A 13,213-nucleotide genomic window follows, 5' to 3' on the forward strand; every position below is an offset into this window, starting at 1 on the left:
GATACAAAAGTTGAAAACTAGAAAAGCGGCTGGAATTGATCAGATTTCTGGGGATATACTAAAGACAATGGGTTGGGATATAGTACCATATCTGAAGTACTTATTTGATTATTGTTTGGCCGAAGGAGCTATACCAGATGAATGGAGAGTTGCTATAGTAGCCCCTGTGTATAAAGGAAAGGGTGATAGACATAAAGCTGAAAATTACAGGCCAGTAAGTTTGACATGCATTGTATGTAAGCTTTGGGAAGGCATTCTTTCTGATTATATTAGACATGTTTGTGAAATTAATAACTGGTTCGATAGAAAGCAATTCGGTTTTAGGAAAGGTTATTCCACTGAAGCTCAACTTGTAGGATTCCAGCAAGATATAGCAGATATCTTGGATTCAGGAGGTCAAATGGACTGTATCGCGATTGACATGTCTAAAGCATTTGATAGGGTGGATCATGGGAGACTACTGGCAAAAATGAGTGCAATTGGACTAGACAAAAGAGTGACTGAATGGGTTGCTATATTTCTAGAATAGCTCTCAGAGAGTTAGAGTAGGTGAAGCTTTGTCTGACCCTGTAATAGTTGAGAGGGGAGTTCCTCAGGGCAGTGTTATCGGACCTTTAAGTTTTCTTATATATATAAATGATATGAGTAAAGGAGTGGAATCGGAGGTAAGGCTTTTTGCGGATGATGTTATTCTCTACAGAGTGATAAATAAGTTACAAGATTGTGAGCAACTGCAACGTGACCTCGAAAATATTGTGAGATGGACAGCAGGCAATGGTATGTTGATAAACGGGGCTAAAAGTCAGGTTGTGAGTTTTACGAATAGGAAAAGTCCTCTCAGTTTTAATTACTGCGTTGATGGGGTGAAAGTTCCTTTTGGGGATCATTGTAAGTATCTAGGTGTTAATATAAGGAAAGATCTTCACTGGGGTAATCACATAAATGGGATTGTAAATAAAGGGTACCGATCTCTGCACATGGTTATGAGGGTGTTTAGGGGTTGTAGTAAGGATGTAAAGGAGAGTGCATATAAGTCTCTGGTAAGACCCCAACTAGAGTATGGTTCCAGTGTATGGGACCCTCACCAGGATTATCTGATTCAAGAACTGGAAAAAATCTAAAGAAAAGCAGCTCGATTTGTTCTGGGTGATTTCCGACAAAAGAGTAGCGTTACAAAAATGTTGCAATGTTTGGGTTGGGAAGAATTGAGAGAAAGAAGAAGAGCTGCTCGACTAAGTGGTATGTTCCGAGCTGTCAGCGGAGAGATGGCGTGGAATGACATTAGTAGACGAATAGGTTTGAATGGCGTCTATAAAAGTAGGAAAGATCACAATATGAAGATAAAGTTGGAATTCAAGAGGACAAACTGGGGCAAATATTCATTTATAGGAAGGAGAGTTAGGGATTGGAATAACTTACCAAGGGAGATGTTCAATAAATTTCCAATTTCTTTGAAATCATTTCGGAAAAGGCTAGGAAAGCAACAGATAGGGAATCTGCCACCTGGGCGACTGCCCTAAATGCATATCAGTATTGATTGATTGATATGTCATTCGCACCTTCGACCCCATAGGTGTGGGAAAAGCAGTAGAAAAAGAAGAAATGATAGTGGTTCAGTTCTATATTATTACTTACACCTGTGGTAATGGTGATTATTAGTGTACATTTGGTTTGGGATTAGCTCGGGAGAAAGACGAGACAAGGCAATTCTCCTCCTGCTTTCACTCCACACTATCAGTCTTGGTCAGTAAGAAGGATGTTTTCAAGAAAATCAAACTATAATAACTTTCTTGCCCTCTGATGATTATTATGTACAGTACATGACTTAGAATGGAACAGGATAGAATAATAGAAGGTTAAGAATAGTCCTTAACCTTTGAAGCCTAAGTGTCTCAAGAAAAACGTTCTGGGATAGAGAAACATACAGACAATGATTAGGAGGTCTGCCATAAAGTCACTGGAAAACACAAAAATGCTGTAAGTTATTGTTATGTAGTCACATTAATATTGCATAAGATCCAACTGAAGAATACTGGAAAGTAGAATAAGGTTGAGGCTTGAGAAGCAGATACAGGAAAATCAGTTTGGTTTCAGAAGTGGAAGATCAACAATAGAGCCCATTTTCATTATGAGACAACTAATGGAAAAGCATTGGGAGTACGGGAAGGATATGGTGATGACATTCATTGATATTGAAAAGGCATATGACAGTGTCCCTAGGACGAAAGTTTGGGACAGTCTGGTGCAAAAAGGAATTGGACAGGGATTAATAAAAATGATCATGGCATTGTATAAGGAATGTTGTAGTTGCGTGCAAACACAAGTTGGCAGGACAAGTTGGTTCAAAATAACTAGTGGGCTGAGACAGGGAAGTGTTCTATCACCAATCCTGTTTACAATAGTAATGGATGACATCATGAGAACAGCAAAAGCAGCATATGGAGGAAGAGAAATGAACATGATGTTATTTGCAGATGATATTGTGATTTGGGGAAAAGACGACAGGAAGGTTCAAGAACAGTTGAATGTGGTGAATGGGAAGATTGAAGAATGTGGATTGAAAATAAGTGTAGAAAAGAGTAAAACTCTTGTTATGACGAGAGGGGAGAAAGAAGGGAAAGGCCAGATTAGACTTGCAGACAAGCCCCTGGAAGTAGTGGAAACGTTTAAATACCTGGGGAGTGAATTAATGGAGAATGCTCGACTGGATGCTGAGATTAGTAAAAGGATTCAAGCTGGAAGTTGTTTCTATCATAGTGTAAGAAATATGTTATGGGACAAAGATGTGCCAATGGAAGCAAAGGATACTATGTACAAGATGTATTACGTACCCATAACAACTTACGGAGCAGAAACTTGGACAATGACAAAGAAGGATGAGAGTCGAATACAGGCAGCCGAAATGAAATTCTTGAGGAGTATGATACAGAAGAGTAGACGAGACAAAATAAGGAATGAGAAAATCCGGGAAGAAATTGGAGTGGAAAAAATGAATGATAGAATAGAGAAGAGCCGACTAAGATGGTTTGGGCACATAAAGCGAATGAGCGATGAAAGAATGCCAAAAAAGGTGATGGAAATGCAAATCCAAGGAAGGAGAGGCCGTGGACGACCTCGATTGAGATGGAAGGATACCATCCAACGCAGCATTATAGAAAGAAACCTGGACTGGGACACAGTGTTGGAGGAGGAGTGGTGGAAAGACCGAAGAAAGTGGAGAGGAACCATATTTGCCCCTACCCGGCTACAGCTGGATAAAGGGAAATGATGATGATGATGATCCAACTGAGGAGATTGTTTATATACATCCTACTCTTGTGCTTACTTCTTGCAATTGGTGGCTGTGTAGAGTGCCCACTCAAGAAGAGAATAAAACAGAGCAAGTGGCTGCATGGTTTGGGTCATGTAGCTGTAAACTTGCATTCGGGAGATGGTGAGTTTGGGCAGCCCTGAAAATGGTTTTCTGTGATTTCCAATTTTCACACCAGGCAAATGCTGGGGCTGTACCTTAATTGATACTACAGTTGCTTCCTTCCCACTCCTACCCCTTGCCTATCCCATTGTTGCCATAAGAACTGTCTGTGTTGGTGTGACTAAAGCGAATTGAAAAAAGAAAAGAGAAGAAAAATATGAGCCATGAGATGCCCAAATCAATCAATCAATCAATTCTGATCTGAATTTAGGGCAGTCACCCAGGTGGCAGATTCCCTATCTGTTGTTTTCCTAGCCTTTTCTTAAATGATTTCAATTACATTGGAAATTTACTGAACATCTCCCTTGGTAAGTTATTCCAATCCCTAACTCCCCTTCCTATAAATGAATATTTGCCCCAATTTGTCCTCTTGTATTCCAACTTTATCTTCATATTGTGATCTTTCCTACTTTTAAAGACGCCACTCAAACTTATTCGTCTACTAATATCATTCTATGCCATTTCTCCGCCGACAGCTCGGAACATACCACTCGTATTAAATAACACTTGTATGTTTTAATATTCATCCACCTATTCAATACAATACAATTTAAAAAAAATTAGGACATTGTCCTTATTAAAATTGTTGACATGAAATTAGTATATTAGATGGTACATGTTTCGTCCATCAATAGTGGGCATCATCAGCCAAATTTTCCACCTTAGAATAGATCAGGTACCTGAATGGAAATAATCCATGAATGCTGTTAAAAACTATGTCGTATAAAATCTATTGGAGATTGTTAAACAACTATTACAATATAAAATGTAGTATGCTGTTATTTGACAATATTAGTAATAATATTGGAGTCTAAAACATGGCAGTTGTTTAAGGATTATGACATAATAAAAGATATTACAATGAAGATAAAAATCAGAAAATACATTCCATTTAGTTGTCAAATGGTATAGTGTTAAAAAAAAAAAAAAAATGGAAAGTTAAGCAATGATAATGGTCATTGTTTTTTGCAGTTAATAAATGTTGATTTTCATTCATTTGCTTACAGATTTTGAAGAGTTGTTTTTATGGCCTGGTTCCTTTTGAGATAATATTAGTTGGAAATATTGGTGCCGTAGGCTATACTGAAGTCTTTGTAGGCGTCATTAGACCATCTTCAGAACATTATAACGCCCAAAAACATAATAAAGTCTCTGCGATGAGTAACCAAATGAAAGAAACAGGTCACAAATTCACTGCAATACATCAGGATTTACAAATTTTAAAATGAATCGAAAAAGGTAAGCTCATGACAGAATACGAAAACTTATACATCTTCTTAGATCAACAGTTTAACAAAGGCAAGAACTTAAATGACGTAATAGATAATAAAAGTCCTCTTTATGAACAGATTTCAATTCTATTACAAAAAACATTCCTTCTGAATAATTTTCACAAAATATTTAACACCAAATCACAAAACACGCCCACCAATCCAACATACATACCACCCCTCTCCCCTCCTTCCACAGCCGACAACTCCTCCTCACGCGCAGCGAATGGGCCCTCAGCCACGCCTTCTCAAGCTCAACCCCCTCCACCAAGACTTCACAAATACAACACGCGTAGTAAGAGCTCGGCGACTGCCAGTTACTCTAAAACTCTCAACGTAAACTAACATCTCAGCAGTCAAAGGGGTAAGTGTCAACACTCTAAATTTAACTTCCACTATTCGACCCCTTAATTCCAATTATGGTAATTCATTAAATTTTCAAATTAACTCTTTAATTAATAACTCATCATACTTCGGCTAATCACCGAATGACAACAACGTTCCCTTCCAACTAACATGCTTAGCTCAACACGCTCAACAGCAACATCACAAACTCTTACCACATCATAGAAGATGGTCTAATGACGCCTACAAAGACTTCAGTATAGCCTACGGCACCAATATTTCCAACTAATATCATCTCAAAAGGAACCAGGCCATAAAAACAACTCTTCAAAATCTATAAGCAAATAAATGAAAATCAACATTTATTAATTGCAAAAAACAATGTCCATTATCATTGCTTAACTTTCCATATTTTTTTTTTTAACAATACACCATTTGACAATAAATGGAATCTATTTTCTGATTTTTATCTTCATTGTAATATCTTTTATTATGTCATAATCCTTAAACAACTGCCATGTTTTAGACTCCAATATTATTACTAATATTGTCAAATAACAGCATACTACATTTTATATTGTAATAGTTGTTTAACAATCTCCAATAGATTTTATACGACATAGTTTTAACAGCATTCATAGATTATTTCCATTCAGGTACCTGATCTATTCTAAGGTGGAAAATTTGGCTGAAGATGCCCACTATTGATGGGCGAAACATGTACCATCTAATATACTAATTTCATGTCAACAATTTTAATAAGGACAATGCCCTAATTTTTTAAAAATTATATTGTATTGAATAGGTGGATGAATATTAAAACATACAAGTGTTATTTAATACAAATATTTTCAATACGGATCCAAAAATGAATTTTATCACTTGTAACATACCACTCAGTCAAGCAGCTCACCTCCTTTCTCCCAGTTCTTCCCAGCCCAAACTTTGCAACATTTTTGTAACGCTACTCTTTTGTCGGAAATCGCCCAGAACAAATCGAGCTGCTTTTCTTTGGATTTTTTCCAGTTCTTGAATCAAGTAATCCTGGTGAGGGTCCCATACACTGGAACCATACTCTAGTTGGGGTATTACCAGAGACTTACAAGCCCTTTCCTTTACATCCTTACTACAACCCATAAACACCCTCATAACCATGTGCAGAGATCTGTATCCTTTATTTACAATCCCATTTATGTGCTTACCCCAATGAAGATCTTTCCTATATTAACACCCAGATACTTACAATGATCCTCAAAAGTAACTTTCACCCCATCAATGCAGTAATTAAAACTCAGAGGACTTTTCCTATTTGTGAAACTCACAACCTGAATTTTAACCCTGTTTATCATCATACCATTGCCTACTGCCCATCTCACAATATTATCGAGGACATTTTGCAGTTGCTCACAATCTTGTAACTTACGTATTACTCTATAGAGAATAACATCATCCGCAAAAAGCCTTACCTCTGATTCCACTCCTTTACTCAAATAATTTATATATACAGGGTGAAGCGAAATTTGCGCACTCAGGCATCGCAGTGCGACTCCTCACATGGCAGCAATAAAAAAATATCTGTCACAAAAGTTCGTCCTGCAAGTATATCCGGGAGAAAAAGGTTGTTAAAGAGTGGCAATCTGGCAACACTGTAACCACATGTAGGGTAACTACCTCTGTCAGCACATATTAGTCGTGCTGTACAGTTGGTGCATTTGATAGAGTTTTCAGTTAGCATGCAGGAGGTCGAGGGGTCGATCCAATCTTTTGTGTGAGACATTTTTTTATTGCTGACATGTGAGGAGTCACGCTGCGACGCCCGAGTGTACGAATTTCACTTCATCCTGTATATAAGAAAATATAAAGATCCAATAATACTGCCTTGAGGAATTCCCCTCTTAATTATTACAGGGTTAGATAAAGCTTCACCTACTCTAATTCTCTGAGATCTATTTTCTAGAAATATAGCAACCCATTCAGTCGCTCTTTTGTCTAGTCCAACTGCACTCATTTTTGCCAGTAGTCTCCCATGATCCACCCTATCAAATGCTTTAGACAAGTCAATCGCAATACAGTCCATTTGACCTCCAGAATCCAAAATATCTGCAATATCTTGCTGAAATCCTACAAGTTGAGCTTCAGTGGAATAACCTTTCCTAAAACCAAATTGCCTTCTTTCGAACCAGTTATTAATTTCACGAACATGTCTAATGTAATCAGAAAGAATGCCTTCCCAAAGCTTACATGCAACGCATATCAAACTTACTGGCCCATAATTTTCAGCTTTATGTCTATCACCCTTTCCTTTATATACAGGGGCTACTATAGCAACTCTCCATTCATTTGGTATAGCTCCTTCAACCAAACAATAATCAAATAAATACTTCAGATATGGTACTATATCCCAACCCATTGTCTTTAGTATATCCCCAGAAATCTGATCAATTCCAGCCGCTTTTCTAGTTTTCAACTTTTGTATCTTATTGTAAATATCATTGTTATCATATGTAAATTTTAATATTTCTTTAGCATTAGTCACCTCCTCTATCTGGACATTTTCCTTGTAACCGACAATCTTTACATACTGCTGACTGAATACTTCTGCCTTTTGAAGATCCTCACATACACCTAGAATTTTGTGTTTGTCATCTTTAACTTTTTCACAGCTTACAAATTCTTCTTTCATCAGAATGAATTACCCCAGCCCCTCCTCCCATTCCTATCTTATCTCTACAATACATACTCCAGTTCCGTGAGAAAATTTCTGCATCCATTAAACAATTTCTCAGCCATGATTCAACTCCTATTACAATATCTGGTAAGTATATATGGTATCTATTAATTTATTTAATTCTATTCCTTTCTTTACAATACTTCTACAGTTCAACACTAACATTTTTATAACATCCCTACTTGGCTTCCAGTTCCCTGTACCCTTATCACTGCTCCCTAGACCACCCCATTTCCCTGAATGTACCTCCCTCTAACCCTTCTAAACAAATTGCATAACTTATATGTACCTCTGCGGTTTAAACGAAGGCCATCTAAGCACAGTTTGCTATCACCTACCCATCCATTAGGATCTAGAAATCGCACTCCCAGTTTCCCACATACCCACTCCATAATCTCATTTAAACCCCCAATCATCTTCCATTCAGTATCCCTCCTATACAGTATTCCACTAATAACAATCTCCGTTTCATTAAACTTCTCCCGTGCTGCCTTTACCATATCCCACACATCCCCAACTATGTTGCTACTTATACCTGCTTGCCTTACATTGTTTGTACCAACGTGCAACACTACCAACTTCTCCTTTCCCTCCTCCTTCTTTTCTACTTTCCTCAACATCTGCCTCGACCTAATTCCTGGATAACACTCTACCCTGGTTCCCTTTCCTCCACACACTTTCCCCACATGTCTAACAATGGAATCCACCATGACCTGAGCTTCATTTCTACCCACCTCATTTGATCCCCTGCCCTTTTGGTCAGCCTTATCTTTCCACACAGCTGCAGAAGCTACTTCCTCCTTGCTTTTCTTCCTCCCATGAACCAGTTCCATCTGTCTTTTCCTATCCTCTACTCCACATTTTCCCTTCCTCCTACTTCCAAACTTCTCAGCAACAGTTCGCTGTTCCTCATCTTCCATCTGTTGTTCTACCTGCAGTGACTTGTACCGATTTCTGACAGACACCTGTCCTGAATTCTGATCCTGAATAGAGCCCTTAGCCTGCAATCTCCTTCTCCTTAGACCATTAGACCACCTGTCTTCTACAATACACACACAAAGATACACACGAATATAGCTGGCAAGATACTAATATACCGTATCGACATTACAATTACTATTATTTTCCTTACTATGCAAGACGGAGAATAAAAGTGTCCTTAAATGCTGAAAAATAAGAGGTTATCTAAAATAATTTATCAAATAAAAACTGTCAAAACTATGCCGATGACTTGAATTGCAATATTATTGGGATATAGGAATTTAATTTAATTATTAATGTTTACTCAATGAATAAACGAGGATCAAAGTAAAAAGTATGTCGGGGACTTACAACTACAAATTATCGCAATACAGTAATCAGCTGATTCTTGTATTTGTTTATTCAACTACCATATACTCTTTGATCTCGTTGGAATGCAGCAAATAAAATTTACGAGCTAGTGCAGCTTCATTTAAAATGTGGAACAGCAGATTTTATTCATGCACTTCGTCCACCATGAAAATACACGATTTGGAAAAGGCATTTGACAGGATATCACATGACCTCATTTGACTGACAATGATATGAAACAATGAACCTGAAGCGTATGTCAACAGGGTGAAATTACTCTATTAGAAATCCATTACCTCCGTGTGCTGTGCAGTCGAAATATCGGGTGCCTTTCAAATCAGTGTTGGTGTCCATCAAGTATCAGACTTGTCCCCATTGCTTTCCATGCTCTACATTAACGCTATCACAAATTATATCCTGATGATATTATGTTAGCAAATGAAACACGTAAGGGTGCTGAGTAGCAGGTGCAAGAGTGGAAAATGCACTTCGAAAAATTTGGGGCTTCATTTAATTTGAAGATGACAGAGTCCTTGGAATGTGTTGACCCTAGGATGGCACAATTGCTGTATGTGGGATTAACTTAAAATAAAGCCATCCAGTTCAAATTTATGAGTTCATGCATCACCCCTCACTGCATTACCATTGGAGATATTAAGAGATGAGGTAGTACCATATGGAATAAATGGTTTCAAGTTGCTGGAGTGTTGTACGATAAGAAAATTTCCATTACATCTAAAGTCTGCTGCACAGTGATCAGACCAGTCGATGGTCTACAACATTAAAACATGAACAGGTACTTAATGCAATGGAAGTGAAGATGCTGTCATGGTCCATTGGCTTGCATGACTAGATCATGCAAGGAACAACAATGTGTGGAGAAAATTTAAGTCGCACAGAAAATGCAGGAATCACACCTATGATGGTATGAGCACGTGGATACCTCAAAAATTAAGTTCCCAAAAGGAAACAATAATTTAATTTCATTGATTGGACATGTTAAAAACATTCAAGGCAAGGAACTTAATTTTTTAAATAAAAAAGCCAAAGGCAGGCTTTTATACAAGTGGAGGTACATACCTCCCCTAGTACTCCATCACTGCATTGTCCTACAAAGAAGGCTTGCAGTGATATTTCAATGGCTCACTAACTGCCAGCATCTTGGAAAAGTGTGGCAATCTAACTGATGTGCCTACTATCACAATGTGGCAAAACGCTGGTAATTTCATAATTGAAAATGCCCCAAAAGCTTGAATGTTTTTAATGACACCTGAGTTGCTGAACATAGAGGGTAACGGGGGTTTGAGGACGACCACAAACACATTGGTTGGATGGGGTGAGAGATGACATGCATCTCTTAAAACTCAGCCCTCAGGATGTTGCAGATCGTCTGAAGTGGAAAAGATGTAAGAATGCAAATCCTGCAGAAGTGGAAAAATGCTAGGAGAATGAGGATGATGAGGATGATGATGATGATGATGTTTGGCACAAGTAGGTGCAAGCAATACTGAAGAGCTTGGTGTTCTCTGGTTGCCATCTGTATCTTACTAGTTGTAGGTTCCTATGAAAAAATAAAATAAAAAATAACATTTAGAAACACCAATACTAATCAGACCTGGATCTGTGGTCAATTAAGTCTTTCCATAGCCTTACGCTGCATATCGTTGACCACAAGCTAACAGAGGGTCACATATTGACTTCATATTTCCTTTATGTTCTGTTCATTATAAGAAAAGTGGGTCTAGTGCCTGTCTATATCAAGTTTACACATAATGGAAATGATCTGATTTTCATGTAATTATGTGGAATAAAATAAATTCCTAAAGATGAGTAATCTCTGTATCTAAAATGATTGTTATTCAGGCTGAATAAAAGATATTGATGCACATAATGATTCTTTTTTCTTTTCTTCTCTGTTCCACTAGGCTGTCTCTCAGGTTACAACAAAAGTAAACGTTGGGAGTTCCCTGTTTCTTCCTCTGAGGGCTTCAAGCTTGGTCAGTTTCTTGACCGTCATCAAGGTTTTGAGAAAGTGAGTACAGAAGAAAGCGACGATGAAGGGAGTGGGAGTAGTACGAGTGAATTAACAGTGTCTCGGGCACAGTTTGCTTGAGAGTATTGTTCATTTGAGTATACATAGCAAAGGACAATCAGTTCTAGAAGAACAGCATCATTCTTGCCTCTCAATATAATAATTCTATGAAGAACAGTTGTAATCAGGAACTTTAATTTGTGTGCAGAGGTAAAGAATGTTCTTTCAAAGAAGTGGATGTAATGTGTTTGTGTAAATAGATACAGTTCAAGTGCAAATATTTGTATAAAATATTTAATAATTGTTAAATATGTGTTGGTAAATGATCTAAATGGAGCAAAGAAAAAATGAAAATAGAAATGAAAGTCGAGATAGGGCCAGATTAACTCCATTTAATGCCCTAGACTGACTTCTCCTTTTCAGACTCTACATTTCGGTAATTTGGAATTATCGGTGAAATGTTTTCTTATTCAATTTTACAATCCAAGTTCATCTTCATCCTATGAGACTGACATTTTTAGTAGAAAGTGTGTAAAAAGAAATTTGTTAATGATGATTCTCTGTTTCTTGGGACCAAAAATTGTGGTTATTGGCCCCATAAGTACAAATAGTGAGCATGGTTAGAATGGAACCCTTTTAGAATGGAATACAGGGTGATTAGTCAATACATTTAAGGGTTTGGATTTCACACACAGTTAGTTGTAAGTCTTAGGTGTGTGATTTAAGGATAGCGTATAGAAGAGAAAGCGTTATCACAACACCTGTTTCAGTGATTCTGCTGCAGAGTGAGACAGTATTGCACTGTGCAATATAAGATGCTGCAATAAAGAATTTATGCTTGTGGACAATTTTTTACAAACATGTGGCCTTTCCGTTGTAATATACACATAAAAACACATTCCAGGATGTTAAATTCAGCTCTAGACACAGAGAAAACGATTACCTAGGGTTTTAATGGGCTTAAACGATTCCTTTAAGCCTAAATTACCTTTTAAAACCATTCCCAGCAAAAGTGTTGTGGACATTTTTTGAGATATCCTCTTCACTGCACGCACTTTTGCTGCAGCCCACATCTATTCTCACTGCGTAGATAACATAACTGTATACATACTGAATTACTGTGGATTCATTCTGGGTATTCATCCTTGCCGGAAGGTAGTAGTCAAATTTGATCCTGTTTCTCATTCTTATGGTACATGACAGCCATCTGTCATGTCAGTTCCGTCTCTTTGCCGTTAATCACAAATTTATCAACCTTAATGATGTGCTTTTCATAAAAATGAACATCACAAAGAGAACTTCGCTGTGAGATTTCTGTCCTTAAACACTGCAAGTCATAAAATGATGGGAAAGATCATTTTGAAAGTTCCAAGCTATCGTATTTAGTCTCACCTTGTGATGATAGCCAGTTAATGTCTGTGTGCTAAAAAAAAAAAAAAATCACATAAAGTTAATAAATATCTTTTCCTTGCAAACTTTGGTAATGTTAGCTGCAAAAAAAAAAAAAAAAAAAAAAAAAAGGAAGTCAGTGTTTTCCTTGAATAGTGTTCTGTACAGTAAAATTGGGGCCAGTGACCTAGATGTTAGACCCCTTTAAACAACAAGCATCATCATCAGCAGTAATTGTAATTGCAATTGAAATTTTACTGATTCTTGTTCTTTTTCCACTTTTATTACACTTATGGGGTCGCAGGTGCGAACTGTGTCACACATGTAGATTTGTCCTATTTTACGGCGGCATGCCCTTCCTGACGCCAACCCCACATGGAGGAATATAATCACTATTGCATGTTTCTTTGGGGGTTGATAGGATAGTATGTTGTCTGATTATGAAGAGGAAAGAAGTGTTGGGACAAACACAAACATCCAGTCTCTGAACTAGAAGAATTAATCAGATGTGATTAAAATCCCCAACCCAGCCAGTGATCAAACCTGGGACTCTCTGAACTGAAGGCTTCAATGCTGACCATTCAGCCAAGGAGTCACACTGAAATTTTACTGATTACTTGTTGAAGAAGTAATTTATAATTGAT

At 37.5% G+C, this 13,213-nt stretch overlaps 1 protein-coding gene across 3 annotated transcripts in view; it reads left to right on the plus strand.

Moving 5' to 3' along the window:
• Positions 1-11,917, plus strand: part of Pal1 (Peptidyl-alpha-hydroxyglycine-alpha-amidating lyase 1) — a 125,927-nt gene extending 114,010 nt beyond the window's left edge. For 2 of the 3 annotated variants that reach the window (XM_067145258.2, XM_067145260.2), the window contains one exon: positions 11,074-11,917. In XM_067145258.2, the coding sequence (XP_067001359.1) occupies positions 11,074-11,261 (188 nt within the window). In that variant the 3' untranslated portion in view covers positions 11,262-11,917. The remainder of the gene's footprint in view (positions 1-11,073) is intronic. The other variant, XM_067145259.2, reaches the window with a different exon arrangement.
• The last annotated feature ends 1,296 nt before the right edge of the window (positions 11,918-13,213 follow it).

The sequence above is a fragment of the Anabrus simplex genome, chromosome 4 (genome assembly GCF_040414725.1).
Source record: "Anabrus simplex isolate iqAnaSimp1 chromosome 4, ASM4041472v1, whole genome shotgun sequence".
Lineage (NCBI taxonomy): Eukaryota > Metazoa > Arthropoda > Insecta > Orthoptera > Tettigoniidae > Anabrus > Anabrus simplex.